At 33.2% G+C, this 19,229-nt stretch overlaps 1 protein-coding gene across 1 annotated transcript in view; it reads left to right on the top strand.

Moving 5' to 3' along the window:
* LOC144564266 (uncharacterized) overlaps nt 1-14,922 on the top strand; it is a 77,480-nt gene extending 62,558 nt beyond the window's left edge. The window contains exon 2 of the mRNA XM_078313850.1: nt 14,582-14,922. Within this exon, the coding sequence (XP_078169976.1) occupies nt 14,582-14,619 (38 nt within the window). The 3' untranslated portion in view covers nt 14,620-14,922. The remainder of the gene's footprint in view (nt 1-14,581) is intronic.
* Nucleotides 14,923-19,229: the final 4,307 nt, after the last annotated feature.

The raw sequence follows: 19,229 nt of genomic DNA, 5'->3' as shown, positions 1-19,229 counted from the left end.
TCGGTTCAAACCCTTTTTTTTTGGGACCAAAATGACAATTCAGTCCGATATATTTTCACAAGTTTTGAAACATTATTTTTTTTGAAATATGTGAAAACGGCTCGGACCGAAATGACAATTCGGTCAAAAAAAAATACTTTGGACCGAAATGGCATCTCGGTTTTTATGTTTTTTGTAAAAACCAAAGCAACCATGTTAGTTTGATAAAATCAATTTTTTTATTTATGGTTTCTAAACAAAATTCCGCTCAATTTGTTTTTTTTTTATTGGAAACCAGTAGGCCGTAGGAGATGGCATCGAAGGAGGAAGAGCCTTCAAAATGTATACGTGGTATATCGGGCTACCTAAAATAGAGTAAATAGAAATATTGTTACCTCAGAGAATATGGACTCCCACTTAAAATGGAGATCTCCTGATTTGCAAATATACAGATTGGGTAATAATTGTATAACAAATAATATGAATCGAAAATTGAGCGATTGGACAAATCTAATACGGACTATACTGGCACCGTATTTAGCTCCTCAAGGTCGATGACTTGATACATGATCAAATATATATTTGAGAGATAGATAACATGTTTATGATTTAATTTTTGAAAACATTTTATTGGAAGGGATAATTCAGTCTAATTATAATCCATTGCAATATACATTTTGTTGAGAATGACAAGATTCAATGACAATCAATATATGAATTCGTGAAAGTTGTAAATAAATTATAGATGTAGTGCATATTGCTTGTATAGTTCTTATGTCAAATTTGACTCCTATTTATAATTCATTGACATGTATAAATCCAAATGTGATAAAGCTAAATCGTTTAGATTTTTAATAGTGAATTGTAAATTGATATTCAAATCACTCTAAAATTTATATGCCTATATATTTATGAGAAATGTTCTGATACCCCGAGCTATCATACCTGAACGCGTCCCCCAAGTAGTAAAGTGTTATTTAAAAAACTTCCAATGTTGTCTAACTTTTATTTTCAGTACTAATATCAAAAGATTCAAAACATTTAAAACTATGTTCAACAACAACTCTTTTGATTTCAGAAAAAGAAATAAGGAAATTAAAAAAATTGATTTTCATTATGATCTGTATAGAAATGAAGAAGAAGTAAGGAAACAAATAAATAAAAAAATAGAAGGTGGAGTCTTCTCAATTGAAGAGGAGAAATATGAAAACAAAGAAATAAGAAAACATATAAATATATTGCTAAATTTTAGAGTTTGTTCAATTTTAATTGTAACGTATTGTGTGGGAGCATATACATAAAACATATGCATTTAATCAAAAGAAGACAAAATATGTAATTGGAGGGCTGAGATCAAATTCAAAGTTTCATCTTTCAATCGTAGCTGTTGATGGATCGAACACTCAACGTGCTTAATAATACAGATAAGTGATGTGCTGCCCTGTTTGTTAATGAATCTCTCCATTTAACAATACTGTGGTCTGTGGCCTCTTTAATCCAATCTATTCACTGACAGCTGGATCCCTGTTTCCACTTAAGCCTTCGTCCGTCCGACTCTGAAAAATCTCATAGCTAGGTTTATTTTCATTTTTCCCTCCAAAGTTTTCATTTCGCGCCCTTTCTTCCTCTCTCTCACTTGCCGAGCCTAGACCCAAATCCAAATCGACCCCGTCGCTCCCAACCCAAGCACGGGAGCGTAACCTAGATCGGTGTCTCCCTTCCCTCACACGCTCTCTTCCTGGTGCGATTTTGCATTGCCCTCCCCCTTTTTCCCTGTTAATTACGCAAACCCGGTTACGGCTTCATTGGGTCCTTCGGGTCCTTTGGCTGTGCTCCCGAAGCTCGGAGACGGCCTCAGAAGCAAGGTGGAGGAGAACGATTGAGACCCTCTTGGTACCACGCTGAGCCGAAGTTGAAAACTATCTGGTAAATTTACCTTTTTCAAAGTTATTTCCCCTTCTCTCTTTATTGATATTGCACCAGCGGAGAAGTTTAACCATGATTCTTCTATTGGTAATTGGCAGTAGTAATTACTTCCATTTTAATTGCATTAGTAGTTGCTTTTTTTTTATCACAATCCCCATTTAGGGAAGATAATAATATCATTTCAGTAATTCCATCCATATCACCGGATAGGTCATTTATGTACTGTTAATGCTATTTTTCAGTCCATTTGCAAATCAAATGTTTCTGAGTTTCAGGTATGGTTAATTTTTCATGGTTTTAGTTTCCCCTTTTGCAGGGGCAAGGATATATTGGATCTTTCACAATAAAAAGTTTCTTAAAAGAAGAAAGACAAAAGATAGTGCATTGATCCCTCTCTTTTTCTTGTTTTCTTTGCATTTTGGATTCAGAAATCATGGCAATTATGTCTCAATACATGCTGTTGGATAACCATCATAACGAAACCCAACCGTTGCGGCAAGATTCAACAGCCTAAGGTGCTTTTAATATATGCTCTTTGGATGCTTTATGCAATATATGGATATTTTAATTAAGATAAGTTCGATTTATTTGCAATATAATGGATATTTGGGTAATTTAATGTTGCCAATACAATAGGTTTTTGCGGCATCTTGGTGAGCATCTGCATTTGCCTGTGTATGGCCTGGTAGATTCAGATCCTTATGGGTTTGATGCTCTGATGACATACCATTTTGGTTCAATGGTACCATTTCATTTTAATTTTAAACACTAAAATAATAGCTTCTGTTACTGAATTTTGGCAACTAGTTGCATTTGTAGTAGATTGTATTCTTTTTTGTCTATCATTCTGGCATTATATCTCCAAGAATGATTTACTTAATTGTAGATGGCGAGGTTGACCCTTTTCCATAATCTTTTTTCTCCTCTGTTGATACCAATCTATAACTCAGTAGTAAAGCCAACAGGATGGTGTTAAACAAACGTGTAATAGATAAGAGTTTCAAAGAGATGTTAAAACTCACAATGTATTAAAGATTATCACAATATTTTTGTTCTTGGTCTGCGGTCATTAATTTCCAGTGCAAATTGCTAGATTGAGAATTTAGGGTATTGCTTGCAAATATGGTAATTATTGGGTATAGTTTGGAAAAATTAAACATGTGCCTTTTCTCGACTTCTTTAATTGCTTTGATCAGTTTACATTTCTCTGCAAGTTGGTTGGTGCAATGGTGCCAACTGTACCATTGTTAGTTTGATTGATTTCCTTGTTTTGTAAAAAAATGGCTATTTTGTGATCTTTGCTTAGCTTGTTTGTTTCTTAATTGTACAAGAATCAAGGTTTAATTGATGAAAAATTCCATAGTTTGTGATATAGTAACTGTCACAAGTAGGGATACACCTTTATTCAAAAGGAAATCAGATTTGTGATGGCCTTTTCTCTCAACCAATTTGGCATTTCAAAGGTGGAGTTATAGATTTGCTAGATACCATCAGCTTAAGAAGGCAATGTATTAGTTTTTAGATACTTTTTCTTGGCATTTGTATTTACTCTTTTTTTTTTTTCAAGTAATGAAATTGGCTAGTACATACCACTATCATGTTTCATTTGTTTCCATCTGTGCCATCTTAATTTTTTGTTTTTTTTGTAATTATTTTGTTTCAGGAAATAGTCATGCTCCTCACCAGAGGTAACTTCAAATTACCTTTATTAAATGAGATATCAAACAGACTTCAACATAGAGAGAAACAAGCTTTAAAAAGGAGGAAAAAAAAGAATTAAATAGAAAAACATTTCGGGTGAAATCGAGAAACTGATCTTATTACCTCCTTTTTTCTTTTTTAGTTACAACCTTTACAAATGATTTTCTTGGTTTATTTATGCAACAACGCAGCTAATTTGTTGTGGCACTATATATTGTAGGAGGAAATAATAGGCATGATGGGCACCAAATCACCAATCTCTTGCCAGATCCGGATTAGTGCTTAACATCTATTGATGGTTCTGTTATGGCCTTATGGGTGATGGTTGCATTTGTAATTCTTCTGTTTTTTTTTTTAATTTTATTTTGGTTTTAGTTTCCCTTTTACGGGTATCCTATTCTTAATTTATTTCTGTTTTTTGGATGTTGTTTTTGGAGAGGTCCAGTGCAATGCTACTGGTTGGCAGTTTTACAATGATGCCGGAGTCTGAGGCATGGTTCTCAGTGTTGGTCTTACCTTGCAAGGCCTCAAAATAACCCATATATGCACATATTATTTAAAAAAGAAGAGTATTTTGTGCCCCTGCATTACGGGAAAAATTTCACCGTGGCCCTCAAATCTAATTTTTTAGAATTATGTCAATATCAAATTATGCTCTCTCATAGAAAGGGTGAGAAAGAAGGGTCGATTTGACTTGTAACCACACAAATGGTTGGAAACAAGATATATCAGGCACTTCAAGAGTAAGCCGTTATAGTGTATTTTTTAGATGTTGCAAATGCAATTGAGCAAACTAATTCTGATGCAACCCTCAGGATGTTGTATTTGTAGTGGATTGCATTTGGAGATACAATTATGTCAATCATTCTTGGCATTTAGCAGGTCTGCTTTTTCTCTAAAGCAAATGGCATACCAGTACCACTCAAAGCTAATGCGGGTACCTGACATTGTTGTCAATGTTGGTTTGATAGGCATGAGTTTACTGGTATTGTTACTGGTATAAGACAGAATTTGGGATTGTAATATTAATTTTCTTGTACTCATTTTTATGTTAATATATTTGAAATTGCTCTTTAGATTGTAAAGGACAGTTTAGAGCATGCATAAAATTGAGGGTTTTCGATTGGTTGATTTTTTTTTTCCTTTGTTTTGTAAAAAATAAGAAGAGATGTATATATTTGTATGTGCACTTCTAGCTATGGTTAGATAATTGCTAGAATTGAATGTTCCTTTTCTTTTATTTTGTTTTTTTTTTGTAACTTAGCAACCATTGCTAAGCTTTTAAAAAAAAAACATGGTGTGCACTTTCCTTTTATCGTATCATGCAACTCTTACAATTTCAATATAGATTAAATTGTTCAATTTCTTTCTATTAATGAATTTATCCATCATTTTTATCTTCTTGTTTTCCTTTGAATGGTACGCAATTTAATGGCTGCAAAAAATGCACTAAAAACTATCACTACAATAACAAAAACATTCATAGTCTAATAATAAAATTTCCAAATAAAAATTTAAAAGGGAAATTAAAACAACATCATAAATCATTACTCCATTGTTCAGTATATGTAATAATTTGACAAGATCATGCAACTCTCCACCTTCATTGAAAAAAATAAGATAAGAAACAAGAAAAAAAATATATCAGAAAAAAAGTTTATGCATCATGGAAGGAAAGTAAAAAAAGATAAGATATCAGAATAAAGTAGATAGTATTATGCATCCTGAAAGGAAAGTAAAAAGATAAGATATCAGAGAAAATATTTTGCTTTGCTCGTTTAATCGGGAATAAGCATGCATACTCAGAAATTTCCTAAATTACCCTTGTCACATGATAAACCAATCAAATAAATCAGAAATGAAGTTGATAAAATGGTGAGATTGTGTGTGCATATCAGACATCAGTAAGGATAGAACTCAAAACTTGATAGGTGAAGAACCTAAAATGACTCGTAACACACACTGTCATTGTGCTATGCAGTAACAGTGCCTTTCTTTTATGCCCCAACCACAATCCAATGATCTGGACCACTCAAATTCGTTTTTTGGACCATATTATCCTCTCTCGGAAAAGGAAACTATTCCGAGAAGCCAGAGCATCTACAATAGAGTACTCTACCATGTAGAGATGGAAGACTAGACAGGAATAATTTCAATTTGCAAAGAAAGAGTGTGTCTTCAAAATGAGAAGATGCTGAGAAGTGGCTTGTCAGTAGCTCTTCATACAAGGAGTTGCCTTCTCATCTGATCCAATCAGCAAAACAACCAGAACAAACAAAGAATAGGAAATATGCGGGTATGGGAGAGAAGGTACCAAATTGGAGGATTTTACAGTGCAAATTGTACCTTCACTGGTAAAGGTAGAGTCTGAGATAATGACTTGTACTCTTCTCTGAGAACTTATTTTTCTTGGAAGATCCTTTTTCGTTTATCAATTTTTTAATGCTTCTTAGATTGTGGAATTACCCCTAAAGTGGCAGAAATTAGTGTATCCGAAGATGTTTATGATAGTCCACCAGTGTATATAAGAAATCTTACTACGTGGGAGGTATGGATTTATAATTTTATATTATTCTACCTTTTCATATTCCCTCTTATAATAAACATATTTATACTTTGTTCTTTTATATTATATTTGTTGGCCGGGAGACATTTTGATCTCTGATTACACGTGATAAGTGCAAAAATAAGAATACCAGTATACCATGAAATAGTTTGTACTCCTTTAGCATAGTTTTGTTTTTGCAGAACTTAACAAAATTTGTTTGATAAAATTGCGATTCTTTTTCCCCTTAAGAATAGTGCAAAATGCTAGGTTAATTTATAAATTGAGAAAAATATAAAGTGGTAATAACCAGATGCATTTTTTGTTGGTTGGCTATGTCTTTTGTATCATAGGACTTGATTAGAGTGGTTGAGAAGTTAAATTCATTCTTTCTCCAATGGCAGAGAAAGTGCCATGTTTAGTCAAGATGATACTGAGAAATTAGACCTGCAACTGGAGAGAACGGGGGAGTAGGAGATACGGAGCAAAGGGCCACCGACGGGAGGGGGAGATACGGATCAAAGGAGAGGGGCCGACCGACGGGAGGGATATCTCAGAGGATGAGAATTCGCCACGGGAGGGAGAGATCTCAGAGATGCAAATTCGCTAAGGAAGTGGTGATCTACGACTACGAGAGGAAGAGACGGGAGCAAAGGACGGAGATCTAACGAAAAGTTTAACGGAAAGATTTTATTATATGATGCTATTCCAATTTTACCCTTTTGAAATTAACGACTGTGATTAATTCGGACAAAAAATTGAAAAAAAATTCCGATCCATGACAGCATCACTCATCATAATAATAGTAATAATAGTAATAATAATAATAATAATTATTATTATTATTACTATTATTATTACTATTACTATTATTATTATTATTATTATTATTATTATTATTTTAAATGATAAACAAACACGAAGTCACGCTAAACTGTTTTCTTTACATTTCTAAGAAAACAGAAAAACCAGTATCCGGAAACACTGGTACCCTCATTATCTTGACATCCTCTATTTTAATTCCAGCATCGCCTATTTTACCCCCATATACTGGTGCATCTTGCTATAACCTCTATTACAAAATATGTAAGTTCAACTAAACTATTACAAATGATATATTTATCTCCCTAGACAAACACAAATAGGCTTTATGTACATTTGTATGAGAATATGTTGGGTTTTTTTTTTATTACTGATTAATTATTTTTTTAATTGGTATATTAATTTATGATAATATTTAATTTTGTATAGGATTTTGTTTTTGTTCTCTTATAATATGTTCCGTTGCAATGTACAGACATGATATTAGTGTAATTTTAAAAGAAGTTTTGTTGATTTCATTAGACAATATATACCAAAATACCGATATAATATGTTACTTTACGAATAATAGAAAAAAAATAGCATGTTTTTTCTTTGTACAATTTATTAACTTTCAGAATAATTTAACAAGGTATTGAAAATTATAATTCGAATATTATTTGAAAATCTTAATACACTACGTCATACTGGTGCACAACTGGGTCTCTGTCGTGACCCGGTTCATCTTGATCGGGTGACTTATTATATCAGATTTTTAAGCTTAAAAATAACGAATATCGGATAGACCATAGGTTGGAGGCCTAGTTGTTTGGGGCCTAATATGGACAATTGGATTGGCTCATTTAATTTCTGTTTCTGTAATGGAAACAGAGGTGATTATTTTAATTTGCGCCTAAGGCAGGCTTCAAACCGCGCTGTTGTAACCAGGCTTGAATCTAATTATTCACACTACTGATCTACGGAACTTTCTACAGTGTTATTTACATATTGGTTCCACTTTTCAGCCTTTCCTACTGCGCAGATCTCTCTTTCGTATCCTCTGCATTAACTCAAAAGGGAATCTTTCGAGTTAATGAACATTGACCATCCGATCTATTTTAAGATTCGTGCAAACTAAATCCGCACGTAATTATAAAGTTCAACGTAATTACAGTGCTGTCACTCGTAACAAGTGTCATCTGTGCGGAACAGTGTTTTAAAATGGAGTCGCATATGCGTATGCGGTCGGCAGCCGTACTCAGAATGCCCATGCGGTTTTTCCATGCGATCCGAATATGCGGTCATGCGGATTAAAAATGCGGCCATGCGGTCCGAATATGCGGCCATGCAGTCTTCCCATGCGATTTTGATAATTTGATTGTATTTTAATTAAAATTTATATTAAAAAAATCAAAAAATTATTGTTGGTTATGTTATTTTGTAAAAATAAATTCAAATATATGAATATGAATATATATATATACGTGAATTTTTATTTTAAAATTCGCATGAAAATCCGCATATGCGTCCGCATACCGCATATGCGGTATGCAGTGGCCTTCCGCATGCATGAACAAAACCGTATTTTAAAACACTGGTGCGGAAGCACATCCAACTGTAAAGAGGCGATGGGAAAAATATTTTTTTGTAGTAGTGATGGTAGACCATAGATGAGGTCATTTTTTAAAAATTTGGGCCTTAAGTTTGGGGTTGAATCAGTAATAATTTAGTGCGTCGTTGGCCCAGAGAAACAAAAAAAAGATAAGGGAAGATAATGCAGTTCACAATTATCTGGCACCTTAATTGGAGAAATGGTTTCTTGCATCTCTCAACTGTCAAAATGGGTAAACTAAAATCACTGCGACACGAGTAAATATGTAAAATTTTGCTGATCTATTGTAACTACTTTAACTCCTTGAGTTATCTAACTTACCTGATCAGTAATGGTCGAAAAATAATCTGATTTTATCTGGACGCATATGTAAAAGTAAGAATCGTATGATTCTAACTAACTGTGTACATACAACAGTAACTTCCACCATTTCAGAATTTGTTGAACCGTACTAAGCATTTGTATTTAATTTCTAGGCTAGCTTATATTGAAAGGAAGATAAAAAACAACTATTCTATCTTTGACAAGTCACCTGGTGCTGTCAATAGAAATATTATTTCAAGAGACTTTAGAAAAACATTTCTCTATTAATTGGAATTATAATTTGCAGGGATGTTGTATACATGTCAAACAGTCTGATGTACCATTCATCCTTTGAAAGAGGATAGTGAAAGAAGCCTTGAGCAGTTCTATCAATCTCTCGGTCTCTCCTCTCGGTGTCGTTTCCTCATTCGTACGTTATCAAAAATTCCAACTAAGCAGAGTTCTCATCCAATCTCAGCTCAACATTTATTTGTAATAACAAGGATAAAAGCCCCCACAGTGCAACTGTCGCATGATGACACTTATTTACCGTGTTAACTAATATTGCGCAGATTTCTAAATGCGATATTAAAAATTTGTCAACAATTTAAGAACATCCTTATTATTGCTCAGGATAGTAAGATATTGTTTTGAAAATAAAGAGGAATTGAAAATTGATTTCACTCGAACATCATCGATCAAGCCCAGGATCAAATCAAGAAATAAGATCTGTTTTTTTGACAATGTTGGTAGAAGCTACCAAACCAAAAAATGGCAAAAAATAATAAAAATTACATCCATTGCCTCTCCTTGCAACCTCTCATATCTATCTCAATTTGTCCTTGCAAAATTTCATCCACAAAATTCCCTCAACATGAATTCGATCAACTAAATTCATTGAAGGCAACATCTTATCTCTAAAGATATTCTCATTCCTTAATTTGCTTCCACACAAACCACATGGTTATGCTAAACCATTCAATCCAGCCTCTTTCATTTTGAATTCCAGCTGCCATGCATAAATGAACGCTTAGACCTGGTCCAAGTATGCTCAATAGAATCTCCTAACACCATTAGTCTATATCCCAAGCGATTAGACAATCGGTTCCAAACAGACCTTGCATAAGCACACTCAAAAAGTAAGTGGTTAGCAGTTTCACAAGCACATCCAGTGCAGAGAACACACGACAGCTCACAGTGAAATTTCCTTTTAGCCATTTGATCATGCGTGAGAATTTTTTGTTTCAATGCCAAGTAAACAAATATTCGCACCTTGAGCGGATCCTTCTTTCATTATTTTTAGAATAAGAAAACGTAGGTTTGTACACTTGTGTAGCAGGCAGCCGATTTTTTTATTTTTATTCAAAATTTAAATTAAATTTCAAAAATTAACCGGTTTGGCTGTGAAATTTTAAATCTACCCAAACCGGTTAACCGGACCAAATTTCCGGTTAACGGTTAACCGGACCCTGGGTTCGGTTAACGGTTTAGCGGACCAATGGGTTCGGTTAACGGTTTAGCGGACCAAGGGTTCGATTAACCGTTTAGCGGACCAACACAATGGGTTCGGTTAACGGTTTAGTGGACCAAGGGTTCGGTTAACGGTTAACGGTTTTAAAGATTGATGGACGGTTCGGTTAATTTTTGAAATTAAATTTAATTTTTGGATATAAATAAAAAAATCGGAGATAAGGGAGTGCGTGATTAATTTCTTTATATTAAATAAGTGAAAACTGTATAATTAAAAAATTTGTAATTAAAGAAATATAATATAAAATTAGTTCATCAAGGCGAGTTAACTTTGTCATGAGAGATAAAATTAATGTATTTTACTTACGATGCGTTGCATATAAAATTATTTATAGTCAGGATTTTTATCAGGGATAGGTCAAAAAAATTACTAATAAGATAAGCGGGTTGCTGATTGTCGTAAATTAATCAATTCAGACTATGGGTTGTCCAAAAATATATAAAATTTTATTTAGAAGTAAGCAACAGTCCGATTATACATATATGATATATCTATATTCAGTTTTTACAATTAAAAAATAAACAGTTGTCTACTTTTGATTCAATGTGGTTTCACCACTGCTTGTAAGTTTTTTTAGAAAGCTCATCCATGGGAGAAAATGATGAAGACTTCTTCAATATCTAACATAAAATATAAAAATTATCATTATAGTTTAATTGTAATTCACTAATTTGTAAAAAAAAACAAGAACAACAATTTTTCATATACTCTATGTTTGTTTTGTGATTAAGTAGCCTGCAGTATTTACTGAAATGATTAAGTAGCCTGTAGCCGCCAGAAAATAAAAAATATTTTACTGAAATGTGGGTTCGAAGAATTACACCGATTTTTTTATTTATATCCAAAAATTAAATTTAATTTCAAAAATTAACCGAACCGTCCATCAATCTTTAAAACCGTTAACCGTTAACCGAACCCTTGGTCCGCTAAACCGTTAACCGAACCCATTGTGTTGGTCCGCTAAACGGTTAACCGAACCCTTGGTCCGCTAAACGGTTAACCGAACCCTTGGTCCGCTAAACCGTTAACCGAACCCATTGGTCCGCTAAACCGTTAACCGAACCGGCCAGGGTCCGGTTAACCGTTAACCGGAAATTTGGTCCGGTTAACGGTTAACCGGTTTGGGTAGATTTAAAATTTCACAGCCAAACCGGTTAATTTTTGAAATTTAATTTAAATTTTGGATAAAAATAAAAAAATCGGAGCAGGCAGCATACCGAATTAGCTAGAAAACAGTAGCCACGTACCAACGGTACAATAAACGGCTCATATGCCGTGTAAAGAGCAAAACTTTGGAATTTAAAAATTAGATTGAATGAAATACATTTTGTCTCCTCAGATCTCACAAAATCAACGTATCGTGTACTTGCTAAATCGTGTCAAATCTACCAATCTTTATTTTAAATTTCTTTATATATCCTGTTAATTTTTGTACTAAACGATTAAGAGAGACCTGACGTTTTCTGTTTTTGTCTGTTCTGAAAAATATCAGGTTATAATTGCTCTCTGTGTATACATGTATTGATACAATTATAAACTGCGTCACGACAATTGAACAATAACTATCTGAAAATTATGCACTGATTGTTTGGATGCAACTAAGTCTGGTTCATGATGTCAACTGGGAATGTGCCATGAGGGATTGGATATATTTTTTGAAAGTCTGATGTAATTTTATAGTAAACCTCTGTGGTTGTAAACACATCTATTAATTCAATCTTGATGGCTGCTGCCAATATAATTAAGCTTTCAAAAAAAAATATATATAATAATAAATAAAATAAGTTTGGTTTAGCGCGCTGTGCTGCTATTTCATCGATAAGGCAAATTGTCGAATTTCTTTTTCTTAATATCACATAGAGCGAATAACTCGACGCTTTCATGCATACATGCATATATATATATATATATATATATATATATATATATATAACGCGTAATACCATTGACATTTCTTGTGTTATCCACGTTGTTTCTAATCTTTGCAGCTTATTGTTTATCAAAAATATTGCCTGCTAAGTTCTACGTTTCAATTTTAAATAAAATTAATAGTATGAAAATATATCCATGTGAACACATAAAAGTTTTTGCATGCGTCGTTGCCTCGATCAATGTTTTGTTCACGTCAAACTCTTATCCTTTGCCAGTTCAAAGAGAAACTCTTTTCGCCAACCGATGAAATTTATGACGATCGACTTGATGTTCAAATCTGCAAAAAATATTCTATGGTACATACTATTCAAGACAGCAAAGTTATCGTTTTTGACTGAATTACCATATCAAAGAACTTATTACAAGTTACAAACAATGCCCACGTGGCTTTTATGAATTCCACGCGTGGTCATGAGAATCGCAGAAATAGAATTATACAAGCTAGTTGTTACTTTGAAAATGAAGTCTTTCCCATGCAATCTTCGTTTTTCCTTTTTTTTCTTTTTTTTTTTTTGCAACAACCAAGCCGTAGGCAATTGCCAATCTTTTTGTTACATGACACATATATATATAGAGGTTGGCTAAGATCAAAGTGGTAGTTATATATTGAGATTTGGTGTTACCAATTCGTTTTTTAATTTTCAAAGTTCAAAACTTCGATCCGAACCATTCAAGGTGATCTCTATATTAAAATATGCTTGGAGACCAAATTTTACATTTTTCTAATTTTTTTTACTATTTGTTAAGCCAGTTTGAAAATCGTTGATCCAACGGTGGCTTAAATTAGAAGCCACCGTTGGATCAGCGATTTTCAAAGTGGCTTAATAAATAGTAAAAAAAATTAGAAAAATGTAAAATTTAGTCTCCAAGCACATTTTAATATAGAGATCAACTTGAACGGTACTTCGGATCGATGTTTTGAATTTTGAAAATTGAAAAACGAATTGGTAGCACGAAAGTTCAGAAACTACCACTTTGATCTTAGACAACCTCTATATATATATATATATATATATATATATACTAGTATCATACCCGTGCGTTGCAACGGGACATATTATAAGAAACAAATATATCAATAAAAATTATTATTATTTAAAAATTAAAACACATGTTAATAGAAAATTTATATGATTTTGTATTTTTAATTAACTTTAATCGTGTTCTCTGATAACAATTTGATGATGTGATGATTCTTTATTTTTAAGTACCAATGATATCAAATAATAGCTCGATTTGAATCTAATATCAAATATCATACAACAATTCAATATCAACATATAATATGATATCAAAAAACATAAATAAAAAGTGTTATTGCGTGTATGTATAGGATATACACACACACACACACATATTATAAGAGAAATATATATTCACACACACGTTTCAATTTATATTCTTCTTTGTTTTCAATTTATATTTTTATTCTTCCTTGTTTCCAATTTAGAATACACACACACACACACATTGATATATATTCTATATTTGAAATATATTCTAAATTGCCCACACCAATATGTATAGAAACAAAGAAAGAGAAATAAGGAAATAAAAAAAAATTGATTTTCATTGTGATCCGTATAGAAACGAAAAAGAAGTAATGAAACAAAAAAAAAAAAAATAGAAAGTGGAGTCTTCTTAATTGAAGAGGAGAAATATGGAAATAAAAAAAATAAGGAAACAAATACATATATCACTAAATTTCAGAATTTGTTCAATTTTAATTGTAACGTATCATGTGGCGGTACATGTGGTGGGTATGTTTTTAACTAAATTTAGACTTTTATATATAAAACATATGCATTTAATCAAAAGAATACAAATTATGTAATTGAAGGGCTGAGATCAAATCCGAAGTTTCATCTTTCAATCGTAGCCGTTGGCGGATCAGACATCCAACGTGCTTAATATAATAGAATGGAGATATATAGGTAATAGTAAACAAGCGCTCCATATATATGTATATGTAATAATTCCGAACACCAACAAGCAGGGAGAAAAATGGTACGGGCTCTTGCCATATTGCTTGAAAATGATTTTCCACACAAATCCATCATCTCTCATGCCGTCATAATCCTCTTCATGGTGTGCGTAATTGGCGTTGTAATACTCAACTGTGGGGACGAGCCCCAGGGTCCGCCTCAACAGGGAGGTAACGTGACGTACACTGGGGGCAGGGCAAGCACCGGCACTGGTTGCGGCGGTGGTGGTGGTGGTGGTTGTGGTGGTGGTGGTGGTGGTTGCGGAGGCGGTGGTGGTTGCGGTGGTGGTGGTGGTGGCTGTTGAAGCATGGTCTGACTACTTGAATTAATGGAAACATTCACTCCATGAGCATGGTCCGGTAAACCTACATCTACAGTTAATACACATATGTCACATTCCTTTTGCTTCAATTATTACAATTATGTTATGTAATTAAAGTTGGATTGTCATATTTATTTTCCTTATTATATATTGTACAGTAAATGAGTGTTGATTCTGTGAAGTATGTATTATTTAAAGGGTTGGCGTTTCTTTAATTGGTTAATTAAAGGGACCGTGTGTATATAGTATTTCAACTATAAATATATACTATTGCTTGTGAAATAACATCTGTCTAGTACCTTGAGCATGTAATCTGAGCGATGTCGGATAATTAATTTATATCAATGTCAAAAATAAGCGGATGTCAGACAAGAAACTTTTTTTTTCTTTTTTTGTTCTTTTTCAAGAGCTAAGATTTAGGTAGCTGAGATCTCGGCCGCGCAGTCGGATCTCTCTGTCAAAAATAACTTAATTATTGTCCTAATTTCCTCATCTGCCATATAAAATTCCAACTGAGCAGAATTACTCAACTCAAAATAACTGTAGTAGATTATTCTGTACAAAGTAAAACGAATAATACTTTTTTGCCCGCTGATTTTTCCGCGCTGAGCAGAATAATACGTACTCAACTCAAAATAATACTTTTTTGCCGCGCAGTCTAGTGGATTTTATCCGCTGATTATATATTGAGCGGTCGGTTTTGATACTTTTTTATATTGATATTTAGTGTAGTGGAAGCGTGCTTGCTATTTTACATTTCAGATTCAATTCCTGTTTCCAGCAATTTTAAATTTAATTTAATTTATTTTAGTGAATAAAATAAAATTATGTCTTGGGCTCTTGGCCGTGACTTTAACCCGAGTCTCTCGGGTGGGAGCCAATAGTATAGTTTATGGAAAATCTGAAATTCTATAAATTATATACAATAAAATCTCGTATTTTTTATATTTCTACAACCTTGATCAAATTATGTTACTTCAAATTTAAAATACAAAGTTTAATGTATGTAATACATAAAAATTGAGAACCGAAAAATCCAAGGTTAAAATCATGTTCAAGAACACATGGGAGTCATTGACATTTTTCATATGACTTGAACGTGGCTTGAACCTTGAATCTTTCAAAGAGAATCAGTCAAGAGCACAAACTAACTAACTAGACTACTACAACGTTATGAAAATCTCAATTTTATGTATTGCATATATTAAATTTTCGTATTTTTTTTTAGTAACATAATTTGAATCAAGGTTGTAAAAATTAGAAAAAATACGAGATTTTAATGTACATAATTTATAGAAATTGAGATACTTCATTAAGTTGTAGTAGTCTAGGTGGTTTGTGTTCTTGGCTCCCACTCGAGAGATCCGGATTCAAATGACAGTCGAGACATTATTTTATTGTTTTCACTAAAAATAACAATGACATTATGACTCCGAATAAAAATTGATCCACTGGGCCGGTCCTGAAAATTTTGAGGCCGGAGCAAGAGAAAAATTTGAGATCTTAATATCTACAATTTTTTTTATTAATATGTCAATATATCATACAAAATAGGGAGGACATAAAACCAATACCCCTCAAAATAAAACATATACAATGAGATTTTAGTTTTTTTTTCTCCTTTTTTTTGTTTCTTTTTTTGCTACCTGATCCATATTTTCTAGGAAACATTGTTTTAAATTAAAAAAAAAAAGTAATAGAAGGATAGGACCTAGATAATGAGGCAGAGACAGTCCAGTCACTGCTGCTACTGCTGCATCGCTATCGCTGCTCGTGTTGAGAAGAAATAGATTTCTTAATTTTTTTTTTCTTCCCTCGTTTATTGATTTACAAAGAAGAAAAAAACAAAACTAGATTTCAATTTTTTTTATTCCTATGGCCGAACTAGGTTTTCAATATTTTGAGCGAAGAAATTTTTGACTGCTGTTGAATTGGTTGGTTGAATAGGTAGGTTTCCAAAATGAAGAAATAATTTCCATCAATAAACGAAAAAAAAATGAAAAAATGAATAAAAAGGAAGGATTAGGAATTTATGATTCTTTCTTTTCGGCCTAGAAACGAAAAACCTTAGAAAATTTGTTGGGCCCGTCAGCTATCTGGAAATGAAGTTATTAATCCATTTTGTTTTTAGGCTTTTAACATATGTAATATTTTTTTGGGGGGCCTTTTGGGCTTTGGGGCCCAGGGTCAGGGCCGGCCCTGTTGATCCACGTCGTTTCTCTCTACGAGAAATAATTTTAATAATGTTTTAGACCTCAAGTGATACTTATGGTAGTCAATGTATGAGATGTTGTTTTATCTTCTTTTAAGTATTTGAATCTAACTTCTAGCAATTGTTCAAACCAATGTAAACCCAATATAAACAAAAGTATATCCGAATATAAGGATTGGATTAATACCGTGAGTAACACCAATGCATCAACATGAGGCATCTTGTAGTAGCATAGTTAAGTCAAAAGCATCTGCATAAGATGCATTTTAATTTCAGAGTCTAATAATAGGGTCATGTTTCCAATGTCCTTTATATTCTCTCGTAGGCTATGAACAAGGTTGGAATTCGTATCTCATTGAGAGGCCAACCCAAAATAAGAAGAAAAGGCCTATGAGTCAGCCCAAGTCACCACCTTGCAGGGCCTCATAAAGTCTCGAGACATACGGGCCAAATTAACAGCCTGCTCGACTCCAGTTAGCCAAACGCTGCCTTAATGCGGCATAACTATTCACAAGTCAGTTTTCACAACCACATGATCCCACAATCTCCTTTAAACCGCCCGACGTGATGCGGTTTATAAGATTAGGATCAGACTATATAAAGCCCCTCTTTTAACAGAAAAAAGGTCAACATTCAAGCAATTGAAGCTTATGCCAAGAGATGTCACATTGGTCAAGAATTTGATATCTCCGAGATCTCAATCAACTCTGAGACCCAGTCTTATCTCAATTTGCGATCTCAAGCAGAATGAGTCCAATTCAAAGCTCTCTTTAAGCGTACGGTCTACTCCCTGGAGTTACCCCGTATCATGTAGTAAACCGGTTCATTTTTATTCGGGAACTTCTTCTATTAGCCCAGTAGGACCAAAAATAAAGAAACTTCGATAGTTCGATAAGACCATAAATTGAGGCGTAATTGTATGGGCTTAATAGCGCAAGTGATTAGGCCCATCTAATATCTGTTTGTCTGTCCTGTGAAATGAGATATATACTGTAACTAAATATATATATAATGATAGTCTGAATATTCTGATTTTCAGGAGGAATATATATCTAAAAGTAAGGATCGTATGATTCTAATTATTAATTGTGTGCGTACGGTAGTAACTTGTTCCATTTTCTCTCTTAATTTTGAAAAGGACATAATATATATTATGTGGAGCTGCATTTGTTGAATTACCGTACAGAAAAATCGTACTTGTTAGGCCATCGTATTTGAAAGGGAAGAGCTTTGACAAATGACAAGTCACCACCGGGACCTGCATGCCAATAGAAATAATTAATATTTCACAAGTCTTAATAACAATCCTCTATTAATTGGGATTATAATTTGCAGGGATGTTGTATATATGTCAAACCGTCTTAAGTCTTAACCATAAATTCATCCTTTCATAGAGGATAGTGAAAGGCGCCTTGAGCGCTGTTATGTCAATCTCTTGCTTTCTCCTCTCGGTGTCGTTTCCTCAGCCGTCATCTAAATTCCAACTGAGCGCAGACTTATCATCAATGTCAGCTCAACATGTCGTTAGCTCAACATGTAATAACAACGATAGAAGTCACCACAATGCACCTGTTTGTTAGCACTAAGAGAATTAATTACTTGTCTGGCATCAGGCATAATATCATCAATTCATCTATTTAGATGAAAAAAAATTATCATCATCAGGTTATAATTACTCGCACTGTATATATATGTCTTATGCACTGCGTACGTAATCGATTTCAACAAGTTTGGTTTACCTGTACTGCTGCTATTTGATAAGGCAAATTGTGGAATTTCTTTATTTTAATCACATAGAACGAGCTGTAACTTGACACTTTCATACATATATAAGCATAATTAATACTGCATCATTAGTGACTTAATATCATTTTCTATAAATTAATTACCTCCTTTCTATACGTAATGCCATTGACATTTTTTGTGTTATTCACATTTTTTCTAGTCTTTGCAGCTCATTGCCAGCTAACTTCTTCAACGATATGATATTAAAACAAATAAGTCACAAAAATATATATAAATGTGAACACATAATAGATTTTGCGTGCCTCGTTGCCTCAATCAATTTTTTGCTTACGTCAAACTCTTTTCCTTGCCAGTTCAATGAGGAGACTAATGAACAAAGTAAAACAAAATATTTTTTTTCAAAACTCGTGTTCTCTTGTTGATTTCTTCCGTCATTATAACTTTGTAAGATTATTTTATTCAACAATTTATTTGACAAAAAATTGTGCTTTCTTGCATTTTTGGTAGTTGTTTGTAACAAAATCGTTCTTGAAAAGTCTACCAAAATAGTGTTTCCTTTTGTTTTCTAAAACATCGAGCACCAATGTTATTTTTTATTAATGTAATACTTTTTCAACAGGAGATGCTTTAGAAG

The sequence above is a fragment of the Carex rostrata genome, chromosome 13 (assembly GCF_964058835.1).
Source record: "Carex rostrata chromosome 13, lpCarRost1.2, whole genome shotgun sequence".
Lineage (NCBI taxonomy): Eukaryota > Viridiplantae > Streptophyta > Magnoliopsida > Poales > Cyperaceae > Carex > Carex rostrata.
Note: the sequence above shows the minus strand (reverse complement) of the source record. Positions and strands in the feature narration are given on the sequence as shown.